Source organism: Dunckerocampus dactyliophorus, chromosome 5, assembly GCF_027744805.1.
Source record: "Dunckerocampus dactyliophorus isolate RoL2022-P2 chromosome 5, RoL_Ddac_1.1, whole genome shotgun sequence".
NCBI lineage: Eukaryota > Metazoa > Chordata > Actinopteri > Syngnathiformes > Syngnathidae > Dunckerocampus > Dunckerocampus dactyliophorus.
The window spans coordinates 12,911,256-12,934,946 of record NC_072823.1 but is presented as its reverse complement, the minus strand read 5'-3'; the positions used below and the strand labels follow the sequence as shown (position 1 = coordinate 12,934,946).

Below are 23,691 nucleotides of genomic sequence, written 5' to 3'. Positions count from 1 at the left end.
TAAACTTCATTGGAAATGTATAGGTGCCTTAAATGTGTCAGATTCTGTGGGAAAATGTGTTGTCTTGCTGGAAATGATATAACAATAGTCACTATAGTTGAATACTTTGATTGGGGACACACATTGTTCAACACACTTACTGAAATTCTCAAGTATTTTCAAGTCATCAGACTAAAAAAGTCTGAGTCAAGTTCCGAGTCATTGATGTCAAAGTCCAAGTTGAGTTGCAGGTCTTTGATGGTATTGTCAAGTCCAGAGTCATCCAAATTCTGACTCGAGTCTAATAGAATAGTATAGATTTATACAACGAAATTTAAAAGCTCTTCACTATCCATTTATTCCTACACACACACACACACACACACATCAATAAATACAGTGGTGAGTGCATGACAATAAGGTGCAATGCAGTGATAAAGCAAAACAAGAAAACAAGTCTTGTTTGTCCAAACATTTGACAGTGTTTACATGTACAAGTACTAGTGTATGTTATTGCTTTTTCACAACAAAACTCACATTGTCATTGTCATTATTCTCTGCAGACCTCTGTCATCATCGAGGCATTTTTGGCCGTATTACTGCAACTCTCTGGACATTGTCTCTTTTCAGGACATTCTCCTAAATCGCTATAGATTGTTGTGTGTACAAATGTCAGTTGATCAGCTGTTAATAAAATACCAATACTACAGGCAGATTTAGACCACTTTTAGAGTGCTCAAGCATCTCAGCACCCCTATAAATACCACTGGTGATCATCGTGATTCTAATGCAGAAAGCACTGCATTGGCTGGTGGCATGTCACATAGCTGTCCCCTGCTCCAGTGTCAGCTGTTAACACTCACGTGGCACGTTCAGTGTGGTTTTAGAAGTAAACTGAAGACAAGTCAGCGGTGCACTATTTGGATGTGAAACGTTCTCCCATTTTATTTGTAATCCAAGTTATGTCTGTCAAGAGTTGGCCTTGTGATACCTGTAAGCGTGTTCTCAGTAATAGAATATATGGTTCAGTTGTCACATTAATATGATCAGCAGAGTGAAGTGTAATATTGACTACCTTATGAATGTCTGGTTTTATTAACGGATCCAGTCGTGAAAAAGGTAAGTCTTTATGGTCGACTCACTTTTTAATAAATTACATTATGATAGGTGTGGTCAGGTGCCGCATGATGCTCAGATGAATTGCTGGCGTGTCCAAAATTTGGTTGGCCCTGACTGATAACACAGTTTAAGCAGACTGGATTTCCCAATTGTGGCTTCAAACTAATTTGACCAGAAGTATTTCATTATTAACGATTGCTCTGTTATTATTTTTGCTCATTCTGATTTGAGGCTGAGCACCTAAATTCACATCCTAGACTGGCTTGTGTACTTAAATCACCTTTCTTCCTTTTTATCCTCGGTTTGAGCCTCAGTAGATTGTTTGGACCATCGTGTTTGCTGTGTGATGAGCTTATGAGATATTTGCATTTACACAAGAAGTTGAACATGTGTATCGGTTCAAGATAACTGCATGTACATGTAGAAATATGTGTTTATATTATTAAAAAAATGCTTAGGTTCAATCTCAAGACTGGTGAATCTGCCCCCTCAACACACTTCTTATCCTACGCCTCCCCCTTGTACCGTCTGATAGAGTGTTCAGTCATATTCTTTTGACTTATTCAAGATTTCACTAGCTGTGTTTTTTTAATCTAAAAAATTCCTGCTCTTGTGAAATTTTGGGGCTGGAAGTGATAAGCGTCTGTTGGTTCGGTTGGGTTGATAAAGCCATGGAAATTTTGTCAGGTGCACATCGAGACAAGATTAGAGATTAGCAAAGTGTGTGTTTGTGTGTGTGCGCGCCTGTGCATGTGTGAGAGAGGTGAGGGGTGTGTTATGGATGTAATAAATTTTAAAAGGAAAAAATAAGTTGTTCCATGTGGGCAATTTTATCAATACTAAAGCCTCTTTGTTTCTTTTTTTGTGTTTTACCCTTTTGTTCTTTTTTTTTCACAACACACACATCACATCCCATCGTGCTATGTATTTACTCCTCCTTTCTCAAGGGTTCCTCGGTTGCCCAGCGCTGCCATTATCAGTTCTCTGTAAATCAGCCATGTTTGACGAACCTGCTCTTTCAACCTAGGATCAATACCAGGTCTTTATCTGGCCAGTGCTGGCTAATAAAGGCAAGGCCTCTTATCCACCATCTGGAAGAGAGAGGGAGAGTGAGAGAGGGAGAGAGACAATCGCTCACGCACGCGCGCACACACACACACACTCACACACACACGCGCACGCACACACAAGCCATAAGTAGTCCGATAACTAGCAAGAAAAACACATTCGACCAGTAGCAAGACTAAGCACTCAGTCCTGTCCATAACATCACATTCTTATTTTTTAGGATAGTTTGTTATTGTATTTACATACACACACACACACACACACACACGGACACCTCAGCATTTGTTCTGCCATTCTCTGAAGTGGGTTTATTTTTCTGGGGGGGGGTTTCCTCTCTCTTCATAGAATTTCTGGATAGTCGCACATGTTCCTTTTTTTTTTACAGAAAAACTTTCAACAGTCAGTGTTTCTACATGACAGATACTGTAGCTTGGCCAAAAGCTTGCTTATTAGTCAGTGTGTAACCCTATTTTGACCCTTGACTCACGTGCCCCTTTTGGAGCCAATCACCTCTGCCTTATTTGATATGAAATATTAGTCAGTGATCTTATTTAGTTGCATCATGATGGACAGTTGTGTATTGCATGCAGTGTAGGGCTGTCTTTGACAAAGGATTTCCAACTTTTTCCACCTGGCAGGTGTGCAACAACAGTACTTTTACTTATTTACAGACTTACCCCGTTTTAAATGATACGCCATGTGGTTTGGTGTCGCTTGGTATGTAAGAAGCTGCTGTCACAAGTTGCGCGTCACCGTCTTGGGATCATCTTTAACCTTTTCAAAATACTTTCACACTTGGGATGATTTTTTTTTTTAGTAGCCATTATGAGCCAATAAGTCCGTCGATTTTGACGGTCCTCCTGGCGTTCAAACTAGCGCTCACCTCAGCCCCTTTTGGATTGTGGATTTATTAAAGTGTAGTAAGTATAGGGCTTCTGTTTAAAGTTAAGCACACATCTTTTTTAGTTCTTTGTGATCACAAATTAAGCTGATTTTGTATCAATATAGGCTATTTATAACAAAAACAACAGTTTCTGTAAACATGTATGTAGTCAGAATGGTATAATCTTGATCACATGACATTTTCATACGATTCGACGGCGATAGTTGAATCAGACTCCATCGGATATATAATATATGTGGCACCTACAGGCAATTTACAATCTTCCACGATTAACCTAATGTTTTTGCTGCGCAGGGAGAATATGTACCGTAAACTGCACAGGAAGGCTCGAGGAGACAATGCTAACCCTGATACTTCACCACTGTGATACTTTAATTTGAGCTTGTTTGTGTTGACTGTTTGGAAGGCTGAATAATTTGCAGACCTTTGCATTTGTTTGCATTTACATAGCCACAAAAGAGATAAAAGGGAAAGGCAGAACCGGTGCATGGCCAGACTCCGACTGTGAATCTTTGAACTCTTATGTGGCAGGATCTATTAGTCTTCTTTGTTTGACCAATTGACCAATTATGTGTCAGTGGGATGTTTGAAGTACACCACTAGTTTTCTATATTGCTGCTCATTATTATATTACATTCTTCCTAGAAACAAAAAACCCTAACAACTTGTTTTCTCCCATGAGTGAGAGAGAGAGAGAGAGAGAGACCATCAAGTTGATTTTTATTTTCATTTTTTTTAATGCTGAAAATGTTGTGCCTGTTTGCCTATGAGTGATGGAACGAAAAGATCAGATGACCAGTTGCTTGTTACTTCAAAACTTTAAACAAATTTTCAATATGTGAATAATATTACTTAAAAAGCCGAACATCTAGGCCTTTCACGATAACAAATTATGCTGGACGATAATTGTCCCACAAATTATTGCAGATAAACGATATTATTGTCAACATTATTTTCAGACCATTTTTTTCATTAATGTAATGATATGGCATAATTGAGTACACCCTATCAAAAGCAACAAACTTGAAATTCTCAAGAGTATTTAATAAGAGCTTAAAATAAACAACATAATATATAAAACAAACAAAAAAAGACCAAAAAAAAAACCCAGTGAAAATAAAATGGACTTTGTCTCTATTAGCAAAAATTGCACTTAAATACAAATCACAATCATAACTAAAAAACAATAAAATTGATCCTGTTTCTGTTAAGAAAAAAACACACACAACAATAAAAACAATAAATAAAATGGAGTATCAAGTCTCTGTAAACAAAATTGCATTTCAGTGCAATTGACGTGTTCTTCAATGCATTGTTAGTTAGCAGAGTAACATACTTCACCATCCGCGGAAACATGATGTAAAACAATAGTTTGCCAAAGTGTATTGATTGGGAAAATACTCAGTAGAAAATGGAAACGTAACGCATTTTATCATAGACACTACGGCACATTTCTAATTTTAAGTCAGTTCACTTTTGTTATTGTCTGGAGAGAAAAAAAAAGAGAAACACAGTAACCCGGAAATACTCTGAAGTTCACTTTGTGTGTCGATGCAGACATACTTCCTTAACTCACTTGCAACATTGTATGGAATACGCTGTTTACGTTTTAATGAGGTGTAATGTTTTGTCAGAGAGAGAGAGAGGAGGAAAACAAACACGCACGCACATGTCAATATATCAAAGTCGTGCGGTTAATTGATTTATTGATTACTGTGACAGTCCTACTAACTTCATTCAGGAAGAAACATCAATGACTCTTTTACCTATCAGCACAGGAAAATACAGGAACAGTCATAATGCATTTTGGTGTCGGGGGACTCATGTATGTACTGTGCCACATCATGCATGTGCCATATGTACTACAGTAGTCACAATGCAGCTTTGCAAATGTTTTTCTCTTCTGCCTTTCTTTGTGACATGGCGAGTATGTATTTGAATAGTACCACTGTAGCCGTGGATGTGGCTGCAAAGATTCCACTCTCTACACAGCTACACAAGGTCACATCTACCTTGTCTCTCCCTCTGTGCCGCCACCGTGTGAACAGTATATGCAAAGGGGAGTTGAAAAACACAAAAGGTCAAAAATAACGCCGGCAAAAAAGAAATGGAGAAATTAGTTAGGAGGTGAGATTGTTGGATGACTTTGCCCTGCCAATGTGACAGGGGAAGTTGAGCTTATCAGATTGATGGAGACTGACTTGCTGTGTGGGGGGAGGGAGGGTTTTGGCAGAGAAGTGTCTGTCGACTCCTCCTGATACCTGCCTCCCTGTCTGAGATGATATGAGAGATAATATTGATAATATTAAACGCAATAACTGTGTCTCCAGCTCTCCTCCCACGCTGCATCCCCTTGCAGGATAAAATCAATGTGCCATTCAATGTGATTTATAGCTGAAAATAATGGCACTATTTAGGCAGGGTGTGTGTGTGTGTGTGTGTGTATGCGTGTGTGTTGTGTGTACAGTGCGTTTCTGCATACGCGTGTTTGCATGTAGATGAAATTGAAAGGTGGACACGAGAGAAGATTGATGGTGTGAGTATGTGAGGGTGTATGCCACTGTATGTATGTGTATGTGTGTAAGCCACTGTTTGCTGTGTTTGACGTTGCAGATCCAATTTCTCAACAGTTACATTAATAACGTTGGCATATATGGGTGTGTCTCGTGGCCATAACGTTTTTATGGCCGGTAGTGATTGGACACATCGCTCTTTATCAAAGTGGGAATGTGAGGCTAAACTGCCTTTGTGCAGTAATAACGTGTTAGAGGCCAAAAATGGGGCAAAAGTTTGGAGTTAAAGTGAGTTAATTACAATTTTAAGTACGGTAGATTTTTACTCACTTGTGAATTGATAAAATGAAGTGTTTGACAGCATGTCATGTCAGCATGGGTTCATCATTTGTTGCCAACAACAACTGTTTTTCTTTGATCTCTTTGATTGTTTGTGGAAATAAACAGTTTATTTTTTAAATGCGTAGTTTACCTCTAAAAGATAATCTAATCCTGATTCTCCTGTGCATAAACTCTCCTATCATTTATTGCAACTGGTTTCATTCACTTGAGAATGCTGTGCATTGCAGCCTCACATCATGCTCTCAGAATGAAGCACATAACACATAGTCACTGTGTGTCTGACATGGTACTCTTCAGCACAGGTGCCCCTCAGGGTACAGTGCTCTCCCCTTTCCTCTTCACCCTCTGCACCTCGGACTTCACACACAGCTCCACACAGTGTCACATCCAGAAGTTCTCCGACGACACAGCCATCGTTGGTTGTGTCTCAGAGGGGAATGATCTGGAATACAGGACGGTCATCAGTGACTTTGTCAGCTGGAATGAGCTTAACCAGCTACAACTCAACACCAGCAAGACAAAGGAGATGATCATTAACTTCCAGAGGAAAACATCTCACTTCACACCGGTGAACATCCAGGGAGCGGACATAGAGTTGGTAGACAGCTACAAATTCCTGGGTGTTCACCTTAACAACAAGCTGGACTGGTCTGTCAACACCCACGCCCTCTACAAGATGGGCCAGAGTCGCCTCCACCTGCTGAGGAGACTGAGTTCCTTTGGTGTGTGCAGGACTCTCTTACGGACCTTTTATGACTCTGTGGTGGCCTCAGCCATCTTCTATGCTGTGGGCTGCTGGAGAGGGGGCAGCACGGACAGGGACAGGAGCAGGATCAATAGGCTGATCAGGAGAGCGAGCTCTGTCCTGGGCGGTCCTCTGGACTCCGTGGAGGAAGTGGGGGAGAGAAGGATGTTGGCTAAGCTTACATCCATCATGGACAACACCTCTCACCTCTACATGACACTGTGGGTTCCCTTAGCAGCTCCTTCAGCAGTAGACTGTTACACCCACGGTGTAAGAAGGAGAGGTTCCGCAGGTCCTTCATAACGACCGCTGTCAGGCTCTACAACACCTGTCACTGTCACTGTGTCACTATGTATTCTTTACTTGCGTATCTTGCTTGTTGCTGCAACAAGTGAATTTCCCTGCTGTGGGATAAATAAAGTACAATACAATACAATACAATAAAAAGTTAACAAATGTTGCAGTTGTTGGCCGGGGTGTTAGCGTTTTACTGTACTGTTCAACAAAGAGGTGATGCTTGAAGTTTAAGTTGGATAGCACAAAAAGTATCTCTTCGCTTCCAAGGCCCTGATTGGAGGTAATCAAGATTGAGAAGAAAAGGTAATATTTAGGACAATGTTACAAATACATTCTAAAGGGAAGTGTTCCATTAAATTGTTATTCATGAATAACGATAACTATAGTTACAGGCATAGGCATATTCTAGTTTTTAAGAGAGTTTTATTGTCATGTGCATGGTAAAACAGCAGTTATACCATGCAATGAAAATCTTATTCTGTTCATTCTCCCAAGAAAAGAAAGAAAACAAATGAAAGAATAAGAACATAAGAAACATAAACACATAAACATATATACCAATAAATTAAGCAACAACAACAGAAGAGACATTAATACAAGTAAATAATACAAATAAATAAATAAAGTGCTATGAGTGTGTGCGTGTGTTGCGTGCGGCGTGTGCGAGTGCTTCGTTGAGGAGCCTGATGGCCTGTGGGTAAAAGCTGTTTGCCAGCCTTGTGGTCCTGGACTTCAAACTCCTGTAGCGTCTGTATGAGCTTATTGTCCTAAATAGCTGTGTTATGTAAACCTAAACATAGAATAGCACTCAGAGTGAAGACCTCTGCCAAGGCTAAACATTTAACAAAAGTAAAACGAAGAATAATAAAAATAAGTGAAAATATGTTCGTAGGCCGCCTCAGAGGTTGGTCCCGGATATTTTTTTTAGGCTTTAACAAACATATTTCATTAATTACGTAAAATTTTGCATAATTAACAGTGTAGCTCCCCACCGAGTCACACAGTGTCTGACGCGGTTTTATAACTTTATCCTTACCTGAACACATCAACAGAAGTCCAATCCAAAACCGTATATGTATCTAGTACTCCAAACAAACACGTCTCTAGTCCATTCATTGTAACAACACTTCCTCATTGTCACGAGACAGACCGCGAGATGCGTTCACTGACACTCCGAACATCACATCCACCTCTTTATTATGCGTGTATGGGTGGTCTAAATAAACAGAAATGCAATGAAAATCAATAAGTGGATATTCTTATCATTCACTGTGTAACTATTAATGAGGAAGTACAATTTGCTGCATTTAAGTGTGCTCGGAAATCCCAGAAAATTCACTCAAAACATGTGAATGCCATTAAATGACTTAAAAAAATGTAATGGTTGCTTTTGCACACATTAAATTATACTTCTCTAATGTGGTAATAACTGCACATAATTGTTACATCATCTGTCATCAACAAGCCCAAAGCTCGGTCTTCACCGTCCTCACACACACGCTTTTCTAGCCAGAGTTTTCCAAAAGGTCTGTTTTTAAGGACAGCATCCTATGTTTGATAGGCCGAAACGCATAGAAAAATATGCGTTTTTTAAAAATGCATATTCGTGTGGAAATGGTTTCAGTATGTTTGTGCAATATTTTGGAGATTAAAGCGAATAACGGTGCATGTCATTGAAATTATTTGCTCCAATTGTGTGAGTGTACAGGTGTGATGCATGAAGACGTAAAATAGTGGAAAACAAGACAGTCGAAAAGCAGTGAAAGCTTATCTCGGCGTCAGACCTAATGAAAACAATGCTTGTAACATGTCAATTTCCGTTCTTACAGCCACTGTGCATGAATACATTCTAGTATATGTCCTTCATCATTTTACTGCACTGTTTGAGGTCCATAACCAATTTTCAGATGGCTTTTAGGCACTATTTCCTGGCTGCTAGAAGCTTGCTAACTAGCAAGCCCCACATCCAGAACCACTGCTCCTCCGCATTGAGAGGAGCCATATGAAGGTGGCTGAAGTATCTGGTCAGGATGCCTCTCGGACACACGTCCGGGCACATGCAACCAGTAGGAGGCCTCGGGGAAGGACATGTTGGAGAGACTATGTCTCTCAACTGGCCTGGGAACGCCTCGGGATCCGCTGGGAGGAGCTTCCCTGCTTAGGCTGCTGCCCCCTCGACCCGACCTCGGATAAGTGGATAACCTCAGATGGATGGATTTAATGGATTCTTATTTGGCACAATTGCCGAATTCAGAATGTCTTATGGATTGCCTACCTGGCATGGGGAGGAGTTCCTTCCTTTGTCTCACAGATGGCATGGGAGCTCCTTTGTATTCTTGGAGCAGCTAGAGCAGGGGGCCGGAGACGAGCAAGTCTGGGCAACCCTTCTTAGGGTGCACTCACACTGGGCTTTGAGCGTGATTAACCCTCCCTTCCCTGTCCTCCATTGGCCTGCGCTCACACGGCATTGGGACTTGTGTTGGGAATTTGTTTTTTTCCTCTGGTGCTGTCTGAGTGTTCCCTTAGGCCCTGTCCACATGGAAACATTTTTGGCAAATCCCCCAAAGTTTTTTTTTTGTTGTTTTTATTTTCTTTATACTGTTTCAGCCATGTGCACGCATGGCACTAGCATTTGGGTGGTGCAGATGTGTTGGTGCAAAGTCCACCATAAATCTGCTACTTTGGTGAAACAATCCCTGTCTCCAATTTGGAGTTGCCCTGCTTCAGTCTCGTTGCTGTATATGTTGGTTCCTGTGTGCTTGTTCCTCGTGTTCCCTCCCAGGTTTTGACCTTCGCCTCTTGTGCTCCTTGTTTTGAGTTTTTTTTTGTTTTTTTGCTTAATAATCTTTTTGAGTTTTCTTGCCCGCACTATTTCTTTTTTTTTTTTTTCAGTATGTGGCAGCTGCCTGCATTATACCAACAGACAGAGAATTGTACCACGCTAGAGTAGAAATCAGAGTGCTCACACTGACCAAACAAACTGGACATTATGTGTAAAGCCTGGAGTGTGCCCTCAAAAGGCAAAAAAGGATTAGATAGATGGCTGGATGGAAAGAGAACATTAAAAAGATAATGGCCATTGCACGAGTACCTAAAGGATATTTTTTAAATCAGGATAACAATAGCATTCATTTGTGACTGAGTCCCATTTAGCTATTTTGTCCCTCTAACCCCTGTCCTGATTGTGATGCAAGCTCAGATAGCCTAAGGTGGTGTGATGTAACTATTGATCTAATCTGACTAATCATGAGTTGTGCTAATAGGGAAGGGCACAGCAGTTTGATAAACAGACTGATAACACCTGCACAGGCAAAGTTCAGGGTTCACACATCACACACATAGCATTAACACACACATGGAAACTTTAAGCATTGTTATGTACACAATATGGGTGTAACAGTGCATGCATTTATCTGAGCAGTACAGAACCTTCGGCTCGGTATAGAGGCATACCGATTTCCCTCATTGTACACATTGAGTGAGGGACAGGAAGTGTGCCTTGTGTCAAGCATCTACTCCATAAACAACTACGGTGCAGCTCAGGCTTTGGCTACAAGGAATCATGTCTAGTGATAGTGCCAAGGAGAATCCACAGCCTGAAACCCCTCTTCAGTCGAAAAAGTCTCCTATTTGGGAACACTTGTCCTTCTCTGTGGAATACGTAAACAATAGGGGTGTCACAAGACAGCCAACTCACGAGACGAGACGATACATGAGATTGGATCCATGAGAACGAGACGAGATTTTTCCAATTGTAAGAAAATTCTTAATTGTAAGAAAAATCCAATAAAAAATATGACTGGACAAACAAAAGTTTTTTTTTTTTAACAGAGTCAAAAACGATGCAGATGCATTTTAAAATGTTTATTGTCCCACAAATTCATTCTAAATTATATTATTGTCAACATTTTTTTTTGACCAAATAAACCACTAATGTTATGATGATCATGACATCATATGATATATGTCAAAACACATCTAATAATGATAATTATGCAGTATGTCCTCTTTCACTCTGTAAAGTTGTGGAATTGCCGTTTTGTGACGTATTTTCTCACAGGCAATTCATACTGTCTGTCAAACAGCATTGCAGCATTTCTTGAAATACTGGATTTTCAACTATATTACAAGCAGCATTTCTTTGGCAGTGTATTAAACTACACTCTCTACACTACACTACACACCATTTTGTGCTGTTTCGTTTGTATTTCTTTGCCGATGAAACGTCTCAGTGAGTGTTGACTGTCGGTGTGTAGTTTTTTTTTCCCAGATGGGAAGTTCATTTGGTTTATGTTCCCACCGCTGTTGGAACAAATTCGGCATATTTGCTCATTCATCTTGATGGGCTCATCATGCTCATCACAGGGGCTGCGGCATTTGGTTTTGCAATCATCTTTTTTCCTCCTAATTTCTACTACATCGCCTTGCATTGCACATCACGAGGCTTCACTCTTTTGCTGTGTGTATGCTAGTGACCCCGCCTCCCCCCACAGAGACAAAGCGACTTATGACTCACAAGAGGTCTCACTCCGTCTCTCAATGTTTCAGGCCGTTGTTCTGTGAAGCGTGTAGGTGCTAAACTGATGCACAGAGTAAACTCTCTTCCTGCCTGGTTGGAGGCGAGAGACGAGGAAAACAGACACGCATGCACATGGCAACATATGGAGGCACAATTTATCATTCATCGTATTTATTTATGGCGAGACGGCAAGTAACTGTACAAGACGAAAGCAGTGGGTCAGCATTGTTTAGGAGAGTTACACTTGCCTGCACCACTTCACTTTCCTAAAAAGAACACTCACAGTATTAGTTGTTTTGAATTATTTTTAGGTGATATTCATTTGACAATTACCTGCTGGAAGTTTGCAGTTTTTTGGTTTCATTTTTTAAAAATTACGGTTGCTCCGATCAGGTTTTTGTGCTGCCGATTCCAATCATCCATGAGTGAGATCGGCCGATACCGATCACATGGATCAACTGTACATTTTTCAATGTATTTATGATGAGTGCTGTTGGCTGCTGTTAGACAATTCCAAAGGCCCCTGGCAAAATGGGTAATTATTAAAAAGTTATTAAAAAGTTTTTTTTTGTTTGTTTTTTTCCTTTAATTGTATGAAATGATTTTTGTACTATTTGACACAAACCTGAATTTAATTTGATGCACGTTTTGGAGTAATACGAATACATGGGAAATAAATTGTTCAATAATTGCTGTTTTAGTTCAATCTAACAAATTAACAGGATAAAAAAAACATCTTTATGAAATAGAAATCTGTCCTGCTTGACATAAACAGAATACATTCAGTGTCCAGAACACAGGGGTCTCCAGCTTTCATCACTATTAACTATTCATCAACTATTTGTGTTTTATTTATGACTGGCAACATTTAAACTGTACACTACTTTATTTACCAAGCAGATCTCCACTTAAACAGTGTGGCCATCATCTTTATGGTATTTTGTGCTCATTTGTCATTATATAGAGGCATCAAGTTTGAATTGAACAGCTACAATGAAAAACTATGTGCTAAGAGTTGAAGCAAATATTCTGTGACCCTTTGTGAACTTCAGCTTCAAAATCAGCTGGCGAGATAGGAGACCCCTGTCATAGTATGACCTTCGTGAGGCTGGACACACTATGTTTATGTTCATTAAACAACCATACACAAATAGTGTTTTGAGGCCAAGACACTTTGTCAAGTGTTCAGCGACACTTGAAAAAGTTAGTACGTACACCATAAACGTGAAATCCACTCCCCCGTGGGGCAAAAATGAGCTCCGAACTAACAGCATTGCTTGTTTATTTTAAAAACAAAAAGTCACTGTGGTAAAAAGTCACATAATACTAGCTATCTTGGTAATTACCTGCTGCCAGTGACAGCTTGGCAAAGCGTGTAAAGAAAGATGCAAGAAAAGTTCCAACACAAATAGGTGTGACAAGGGAGTGATCAAACACGCTGGGATCGATTGGCGTAGCCTGTGTCAAGCCGTCAAACAGAAGCCAGTGGGGTTTTACAGACTAGTTTTGATTCTGTCTGTCTGTGCGTCCCTTGTCTGCTCAATGAGGGTGTTGGCAACCCTTACGTGACACAGCACACATGCGCATTTATGTCATGTATGTGTCATCATGACATGTCGCCACCGCACGGCTATCGGTTTTTGTGATCGCCTTTGAAAGGCATTTATCGCCATATGCCCCTCACATGTTTTTTACGGAAATTGGTCTATCGTTGGCCGATCGATCGGACCATCCCTTAAAAAATTATTAAAGCTGTTTACACAAAAGCTTAAACAGTTTTATGGTTTGCATTGTGTTCCCTTACAGAACCAAGAATGAACCTAAGTGTACCGAAATATGATTCTAGTATTACACACGAGTAACATACACACAAGTGCAACCACGGGTAAAACCACACAGGGATGTCCTTGATCTGAGAGTGGGGGTTGCGTAATCAACTTGATCAATGGCAGAAATATCAGTGCTGATTAGACAAACACTGGCAGCCACAATCTCTGCTAAATGTGACAGGGCATGGGGAAGAAAAAAAAAACAAGCCCAGGATTTCCCCTCAATTCAGTGGAGGGAATGAGAGGGAAGGGTGGCGGGCAACGATAAAGACAGGATTGAGATACAGGCAAAAGACAGGTGGAGCCAAAAAAAATGAGGCAGGTGAAAGCAGAAAGAGTGAAAGCATCATCTCTGAGTCTTTGATACTCCAGAGTTGCAGAGGAAATGAAAGGGCCCATTTCTGCGTGGTGAGGTGTTGTGTTACACAGCTCAGGTAGTCATTTCACTGCAGCTTTTGATCAACAGACGGGAACAGCCACTGCCCAGACACTTTCACACACATTCACAATGGTACATATACACTCTTCCAAACTCACAGTGGAGAAATCAACATTGTTTGCATGGCCGGTCCAAGCTGCTGAAACGTGGCGACCATCGTGAACGATGAAGAAGGTATTCTTCAACATGTGAAAGGATCTTTTTCGATGAAATGGCCAGTGATAATTAAGCAGTGCCTCATTGAGACTTCCGCCCCCAATAAGCCTGTCTCTCCCTCCTTGCAACACCCCCATTGTGCAAGACGACCACAGGAAGAATAGTTAAGAATTAGGAGTAGACTGTTTCATCTAATTCTTGTGTATAATCTTCTATATTACTGTATTTTATGTCTTTCATGTGCTCTTTGTCCTATTTGAGTGACTTAGGAGTTAATTAAGGTATAATTAAAGATCCAACGTAAACCAAACCTTGACATATACAGGTATAATTTGTACGGAACCTGGGACAACCTGTAGTTCAATGTATGTTATATCAATGCCAGATATGTGGATGTTTTGCTTTGAGGCTCTCGGGAATTCTCACAAATGGCAATGTGTGGTTTGTATCCAGAGTCCAGGACGCAGGACACCCATGGAGGCCCTGATGAAGATGGGGAAGAGCAAGCTCTGACACACAGTGGTGGGAAAGAGGATGATGAGGGGGAGGAAGAGGATGAAGTGTTGCAGTGGAGTGGTCCAGGTGAGTAGGTTTCTTCAGTGAGTAAACATTCCAGTAAGGTTTTGTAGGTCTCCAGAAGTTATAGAAGCCATTGGAAATGGAAAACAAACAAGGCCCCAAGTCAGAGACGGTTACACAGACAGTTTCACACGTGGTCATTCAAGTAATAACAGTGTAGTAAAAAGACATTTCTGGCCTTGTTACCTTTTTGCCTGAAGAAAAAAATGAGAATTTATTTCGTTTCACCCTGCTTGGTTGATTTGATTCAGAACTTAATTAAAATTAATTGGATTATTACATTTGGTGTAAAATGTCATGCCAACCCACATTGGTGCCACATGCCCATGAGCCTCCTGGTCTATGCTTAGATATAAAAAAAATAATAATAAATAAAAATAAATGGACTTTCACTCGTGTAGCGCTTTTCCACCTTTAAGGTACTCAAAGCGCTTTGCCACTGTTACCACATTCACAGTACCTACTGATGACACAGCATCAGTTCAGTATCTTGCCCAAGGATGCTTCGACATAATCATGGGAGGACAGAGGATCAAACTTACAACCTTCAGGTTGGGAGACAACTAGTCTACCGCCTGAACCATGCCGCTCGCTAAGTGTATGAAATAATACTGTACATTTGCAATAACTAGTTTAGGTAATAAATTTATAATCGTTATTCTATTCTATTTATTATAAACAGACTTAAATCTTTAAAATCATAAAGCATGTAATAAAAAACTTAATTTCCTCAGATTACTTATAAACTGGATCAGGACCCTTTTGATTAAAAATGTTTTTTTACTTAATTCTTCACCCCGGCTTTACTACAACTACTGTACTACAGTAGACTCTCACATATTTGCAATTCAGCATTTGCGTCCCCGCAAATTCATGGATTTTTGGTCAAGTGCTGCCCACACTGATGCATGGATGTGAATGAATGTTTGGTGGTGGTCGGAGAGGCCGTAGGCGAGAATTGGGAGCTACAGCTGTAGGTCATCACGACCAGTGTGTGACTGAGGATGCATTTTTCTTGTTATCGTTGTTTGGCGCGAGCGAACGGTGGCAATTGAAGAGAGACCGGAGGGTTAGTGCAGCTGTATCTAACCTAAGAATTTCAACAGTCACTTTTATTGCGCATGTTTATCCAAAATTTGGGGCGAAAGTCAACGTCAAGCTCGCAGGAGGGTTTAGAGAGCGAGAAACGAGCCGTGGGAGTGTACTGTGGCGCCTTGATGCACCAGCATAATCCAGGCTTTATTAGTGTCAAAAATAGACATTTTTGTGGCTGTCTCAATTACTTATTTGCTATTCACGAGTTGTCTCAGAATATAACAAATAGCAGGGATCTATTGTGTGTATACAGAGGGACCAGGAACGTCTCTGTATATACTGCACTTAAACTTTAACTTATTTCCGTCCCCTATTTTGTATCTGATCCTTTACAGCAGGGGTCTCAAACTCAGTTTGACTGGGGGCCAGTGGAGGTAGAGTCTGGGTGAGGCTGGGCCGCATCAAGTATTGGGAGTAGGGGCTGGGAATCTCAGGGAACCTCAGGATACGATACTATTCACGATACATCCATGTGATAACACCACTGTTAGTTCAGTGCTGGTGTTTACTTGCCCCTGGAAGTATGGAAGTAACACTGAGTTTGCCCAGATGTTGCGGGCTGCAGTTACACTACTCTTTGATGTCCAGTCGCGGGCCGCAAGATACGATTTGGTGGGCCGCAAATGGCCCGCGGGCCACAAGTTTGAGACCCCTGCTTTACAGGGAAAACTACAATATAACAGAGCTGATTGAGTAAAGTAGCCAGAATCTTAATCATCAGAGATGATTTAAAAAATTGTAAATCTTTATTTAGCTGTAAGTGGACGTGCAACTGCTTCTCTATGTTTTAGCGTCTTCCAGTGCCCTTTGTGCTGTCCTACCGTTTCCCTCTTGGAGATGCGAATATGACAGGGACGCAAATGTATTCAACTCAAAAACAACAACAAAAAACAGACACAGGGAGATAACAAGGAAAAACCTCCCTTATCGAAGTTTGTTTATTTTGCCGTTCTGTTGTCCTCAATGAGTTAAACAAAGCAAGAAGATTAGCACACCATCTGTCACTCCTTCCTTTTCAAGCTGTGGTCATTTTATGTGTGCGTGTGTATGTGTATGTGTATGCACATGTGTTTTTGTAAGTCCTCCGGTGGGGAGGAGAGGATGTGTTCATTATCGTCCTGTCCCAGCCTTGTCCTTTTAACAGTAATTGGAGCAATATTAATTGCTGTGTGGTGGCTGGTTGATGGTAGCGCCATGATGCTGTACTGATACGGTTCTTCGGGGGTTTTTTTGTTTTTTTTTTAACGCTCCTCCACACAAACTAACTGGTGGGTGAGCGAGGTAGAGTAAGGGGGAGAGAAAGGGAGAGAGATAGCCCCTCTATCAGCTCCGGAGCAGGCGCTGTCTTTATCAGGAGCACGATTGGCAAAAAGGAAACTTTGACCAGTCTGAATTTTTCTCTTATCGTCAAGCCTCCCCTTCCTCCGTTTCTCCCTTCCTCCATCCATCCACCTTCTCCTCCTCTGGTCTCTCCATCACAGCTAACAACGTCTCTAACAGCTTCCCTCCCCCTTCTCCTTTCTCCATCCTCCACCTTAACAGCATACATCATTCCCTCTTTGTGTCCATCATTTCATTGTTTCTTCTTTTTTTTGTCGTCCTCTCTCAACATAGTGGACGAGTGTCATTTGCCAATGTACTCTTATCCATACAAAATGTTCATCATGTATCAGACACTTCCCATGAGAGAGAAGAAGTGTGTGTTGGCTAGAATGGAAATAAACACGGTTTTATCTCCTCTGGGAGTGTTGGCATTCCACTCGTTTCTCGCTGTTGTTGATTGCCAACACTGACTTCTGGAAGTTTGTAGTGTTTAATCATATGAGGGTTTTTTTCTGTTTACTTTGCTGTGTGCCAAGTGACCCAGTAGTGTCAACATTTAACAACCTTTTACACAGTCTGTATCCCCCACTGTTTGTAGCTGTACCAATTCAGTTATTGTGTAGTTCTGTAAATTACTACACTATAATACAGCCCTATGAAATCAGTTTGATTTTTTTGTTTGTTTTATTTTTTCCCTAATTTTCAATTTCTGACATTTTAATTGTTTAAATTCCTTTTTTTTGTGGTCTTTTACACTTATTTGACCAGCAAAGAGTGTGTATTTCTTTGACGGTCAATAAAATGTCTGTTAATTAAATGTAAAAATCCTTACATTTATTGATGCAAAACATCATTGGCCAAAATTTCAGAAACGAATGTAGCTTGGCTAACTTCTCTTATGGGGTGTCAGCTTCTACACACACCAAAAATGCACTAGCATGCTTGGCTAAACTAAGCTAACCCTGCAAGCTTCCATTCACGCTCCGTAAGAAAGGAGTTTTGCGGATTTGCCAACTTTTGCCGGTGTTTCATTTGCTCTTTTGACATGTTTTGTTCGGGAGGAGGCGGGCTAGTGTTTGCGTTGAGATTCCGCCACGATTGAGCGGTCCTCCAGGGAAATACTTCCCCACGCTAACGTTCCTTCTTCTCACGATGACAGCATTTCATTCACGTTATGATGTGAATAACATCCACAACATACCGTGTTTCGTACTCGATTCTGTTTTTATTGTCCAATTCCACAATTCCGTCCGTGATTCTGCGATTCTGTAGAAATCCGTGGAAATCATAGGGCCCTAGTAGAATCTCTTAGACTGAACAAAATTTGTTCCGGTATGATGGTTTTACCCTCTGATTTGCTCATATTTTGAAACAAATGTTCCCATAGCAAGTAATGTAAATACAACGATCTAAAAAGCTTTATTATATCTACTGTCAACTTTGTTACATTCTTAACTGTTACACAAGTATAAAAATGAGTTTGATCACTGTTCAAATAAAACGGTGTTTTCAGCCTGAGGGATGAAGGCAAGTCAAGAGGCAGGGTACACCCTAGACCGGTCGCCAATCGCAGGGCGCAAACAGACAGACAACCGTTCACACTCACATTCATACCATTCATACAATTTTGAGTCGCCAAGCATGAATGATTCTGGAAGGTGGGAGGAAACCGGAGTACCCGGAGAAAACCCACACACGCATAACGAAACATGCAAACCCACAGAGATGCCCAACGGAGATTTGAACCTAGATCTTCCCTTTCTCCTGACTGTGTGGCCAACATGCTAACCACTAAGCCACCGTGCGGCCCATATATATTAATAATATATGTTAATATATAATATAATGATAGGAAAAACCCTATAGTTGTAGTACATTCAGATATGATTTAAGTACTGGGTAAATGTTAATTTGACATACTGTATTTGACACTGTTACCTTTTGTGTGGAATGGGATGTTGTGTATGTTGAATGTGTAGTCTGAACTACTGTACAAACCTTAATTATAGAGAGATGTACAGAGACTCAAAGCTCTCCTTTTAATTATTAGCTGTCTAGAAATAAAACACCGACTTTGTGGCCTTCACTGATTTGGAAAAAAAAATCAAATTAAGGACGTGATAAACTCATAATGGATTGGTGGGTCCAGCAGATTTCTGTTCTCTGATGTGGACTTTGTTTTTAAACAATCTAGATGATATCTGCCTGCATGCCTATTTGTGTGTTCTTGATGGGTCAGTGGCAGGAAGGTGTCTTCAGAGAGGTCTAGGTGGGAGCGGCTTCCTATCAGGGATGGTATGATTTGCTAAAGCTGCCCTTTTTAATCTATAGTTTGTCCGTATTGCATGATATGCAAAATAAATTATGAAGAGAAGGAAAAAAAAAAAACCTGCTTTAATCTTTTGAATGACCTTGCAGGCTGGAGGGTTCGATATTTTCTCCCTCGCAGCTTTAACTTCTTGATATGCAAATTGTGTCACAGTAATCCCTTGTCATTTGCGAGCTGGCTGCCTGGCAGTATCCCCACATTCTCGACTTATAACTCCATTGTCAGGGGCCGAAGAGACTCTCCAACTAAATAGTGAAAGTGCTTTATGTTCATATACAAGTGCAAACTCATCGACCACACAGTATGAGCGGATATTATACCCATCGATACTGTGTTGTGATACTGAAATATTGTATTATTATATAAAAAAAGCTAACCTTGATGTCGCACATACACCTTGTGAGGTTGTACTGTTAAAATAGTTTTCCATATTTTTCCCGTATTTTCATGAAAAAAAATCCACTCCGCTACTGCCGGTGCAGCACAGCTTCCGGTCAACGCTCGGGCAAAATTGGCATATCACATCCTGGAGCCGGTAAAGTCAGGCCGAGGACTGAGTCTAGAGGTGTAACAATGAGAAACACATTTCCTCACAGGGCCTTTGCAATCGCGCCCTTTGAAAACTACACCAGAGGCCCCGCAGCAGGCAAGGATTTTCACACTTGCTCAGTATTCCTTGGCCCTTATAATAACACATTATAATGGCTGTATTATTTACAAGGCACCATGTACGTGTTATTGGGTTTGGTGAATGTTGGGTTATCATACAATAGTTTGATATCGAAAGCATGTTGACTCAATATCCTTTCTCCCCATCAAAGGTCTAATTTATTTGCCATGGGATACATTTTTCCATACTGTCCCTCGTAAGCTCTCCCCAGGCCCTTTTATACCGTTGTCTACATTTCATTAAAGCTATGTTTCAATCCATCTAGTCACAGATGAGTGAATGCAGCATTTGCCTATTAGATGTTTGTGTAAAAGCTTCTAGTGTCTTGCGCTGCTGCTGCTTTGCTGCATCATTCAATGTTGTGACCCTTTACCACACGCAGGCCAGATCGAGGGCAATTTTTGGTGAAATGCTCTTTCTCACCAAGCTTCCTGCTGGTGAGTTTTGAGTCCATTCCAGTCTTGTGCAGGTCTTGTCCATGAGGTCCTTGTGTTGAGCGGTTTGAATGGAAAAGACTTTCTGTGACAGGTTTCTTCTCTCCACATAATGAGTTGAGCTTCGGAGTACTTTCCTAAAGGAACAGGACTAATTTGTGGTATTGGTTGTCATATTGCTTGCCGGTTGGTAGGATGGTTTAGATCAAACAATTCATAAATATATAATGTATATTAGTTTTTTTAACCTACACCATCAGCCGGGTTCAAATACCTACTTTCTGAACTGGTTGAGGTAATTAATAAGGGAGCTAACTGCGCTTCTTTCATAGAAAATTGTTCACAAGGGGGTGAGGACGAGAACGAGGTAAAGGGACAGGTGAGATGAAGGCGATGGAGGGTGCCGCGGCACTTATAGAAACAGTGTGGAATAAAAAAAACTATTGAGTTTCGAGCTGAGATAATGAGGGGTGAAAAGGGTCTAAGGATCAATGAGAGCGAGAGATGAGGGGTGAGAGATTTAAGAGGGCAAATTCAGATAGTGAAATTAGAGGTGAAGGATGGGAAGTGGGGAAGGTCAAGTGTTAGAAGCCTGAGAGAGATATCATTTGTCTTGATAGTGCTGTTAAGTGAGCTATTAAAGCACCACGTTTTGGTTAGGCTATGTTTTTAAACCTGGTCATTTACCCATTGTTTTATTTTGTTAATTTTAGCCCAAACTGTTAATACTGTATCATTCCCGCACTTGGAAAACAGTGTAGGACAATATATTTTCTTACAATGTACCATCTATGTTATAATGTTGGATATTTTTTAAATAACCAAACAAACCACAATGCAAAGCGTTTCCGTAGTTGTAAGACAGGCTGCGAAATACATTTTAAAAAAATGCAATCATCTTCCCTCATTATGAGGACATTACGATGCTTGTGTTCTATAAAAATAAAAAACAAATGGCTCCACCTGCTTCTACTTCTCTGTATTACAAAATACAATCGGCAGTATTTACAGAATATTGTTGTGGACATGTACAAAGTACATCATCTGAATCTGAAAAACTACATTGCTGAAGTAGTGAAATGTATTTGGTGACCCACATCCACACGTCCATCCATCTCTCACTAGCGTCGGGACAGGCTGTGCTCCAACTCTGTCTTCTTCCTCCATATCTCCAACCAGCAGACTCCCTTGCCTCTCAGGAGAAGGGTTACTTTCTAAGCTCACTGCCAATTTGGCATGCCAATCAAAATGACATGGGATGCTGATTGGTTGTCATGTGTCCAGAGGGCTTGTCCTATTATTGTGGGTCATACTTGAAGGAGTTTGTGGAGGTCTACATGTATTCCATGTAGAGTTTTGCTGATCAACATGTAAGCATGGACATATTCTACTATGTAGTCAGTCACATATTACCAGCAGGGGCATTTGACTGAATTTAATTGATCAACACTGGTGAAAATTAAGGATCAATTATTGCATTGTTATTTTTGATGGCCTGGGGGATGTTTTGAACGTTTCCTGATTCCATGTATAAATAACATATACTGTACATGTCTCATGGCATGTTGGAGGATGCCTGACACATTCTTATGCACTACATCCAAAATACTGTATTTGCAGTGTACTCGCTTTTGCTTGCTTGCTATTTCCATTCATCCTTTTGTCTTTCTTGCTTGCCAAATAAAGTTTGTACGATTATTGCCACAAGAAGAAAATGATGTTGAAGGTTATACTTAAATATACTAAATGCAGTGGAACCTGACAGTGTTACTGTACGCCACGGTGTGTGTATTTGTCCGTTTACGTCGAAAATGTACACAAAAATTGTCGCCTCTGTTCGCATCCACTTCCCAGTTAGCGACATTGTGGTGCACGTCTTGTCGCGTTATTAATACATTGCGTCAGTCCAACTGCGTTTGTGCCGTAGGTTATTGTCCCCCAACTTTGTCGCCCGTCTATGATGTCATCAGTGGTTGGCTCTGTAGTTCAGGGGTAGGGAACCTGTGGCTCGTGAGCCAGATGTTAATTTTTTTTCCCGCTGACATTTTAAAGTCAAACATTATAGAGATCAGTGTTAAAAATAATATAAAACATTCTTATGCATACCTTCTGGATGACGCCAACCGAGGTTCCACTGTATGTTCACTCACTTTTCATTCAAATTCAAATCAAATGTGGAATGAAATTAGCGTGGTATAATTATCAAGATTTCTTGCATAGTCTATGTATGGAATACCCATGAGGACCACTTGACTGCAATCTGTGCCTCCTCTTACCTTTCCTGATCTGACACACAGACGGCATTCTACTCCTTCACCATCTCCTCTCCTCAGCCTGTCTGTGAGATGTCATTCACCCCATCCTTTCCTGAGAAACCATGCGCTCATCTTCTGGGACATTTTTCCATCATGTTTGGCTGCTGTCATCCCAGCAGGTCGGAGTTGGTGGCCAGACAAGACATTGGCAGGCTGATTACCAGTCCATCACATTTGTGGCTTCAACTGCAGCTTCCTCTCAAGATATCGTTATGCACATCTTGGCATATACCGGCCCCACCAGAATTTCCCAGGCCTTTTTTGAGACTGTTACGGCCTTAAATGCCTGATTTCATTTCTGCTTATACTACACAGAATCCGAGCTTCAGGGGTTTTGGTATTTGTGCCAGTATTTATTATTTTATTATTCATGATGCAGTCTTATTGTTTTCATTTTTTTAAATACATAAATTACTTATAATGTGAACATGGTTACGCATGAACACAATCAGACCTGAACATAGTCCTTTTCCGGCATGTTGAATTGTGTGTATACACCCCTGATCAAAATTGGAAGACCAGTTGAAAAATTGCAAGAAATTACATTTGAGCTTCAAAATGCAAAAAGAAGAAATAGGACTCAGACAGAAAAGTTTTTGAGTCAGCAGTTTATTGCAAAAAACTATTAAATGGAAATAGTGTTCATCAGCTGATGGAATGTTTAAGACCACAGTGTCATTTTCTGTCAGGTATTCACGCTGTCACGATTTCTTCATGGCAAAGGCAAAAAAGCTTTCTCTCTTTGAATGCGGTCGGATTGGTGAGCTGCATAAGCGTCTTCTCTTGCGGCGCACCATTGCTGCTGATGTTGGGCACTATACGATGCAGTAAGTCACTTTAAACTTGATCGCAAGCATCACTCGGGGACAAATTTGGTTGACAAAAATGGCAACAAATGAAGTTGCACTGTCATGCATAATTTGCCTGGATTTGTTGAATTTGCGAGAATTGATGCAAAAACCTGGAGCCCTTTACTATTCAAGCATAGCTGCTGTTTGGCAATAGTTTTACATTGTTAGGTAGTTTTCAAATGTAG

The 23,691-nt window shown here is 40.7% G+C and overlaps 1 protein-coding gene across 2 annotated transcripts in view; it reads left to right on the top strand.

Moving 5' to 3' along the window:
• Positions 1 to 23,691, top strand: part of zfpm1 (zinc finger protein, FOG family member 1) — a 112,945-nt gene that overhangs the window by 55,263 nt on the left and 33,991 nt on the right. For both annotated transcript variants that reach the window (XM_054775367.1, XM_054775366.1), the window contains one exon: positions 14,364 to 14,492. In XM_054775367.1, the coding sequence (XP_054631342.1) occupies positions 14,364 to 14,492 (129 nt within the window). The remainder of the gene's footprint in view (positions 1 to 14,363; positions 14,493 to 23,691) is intronic.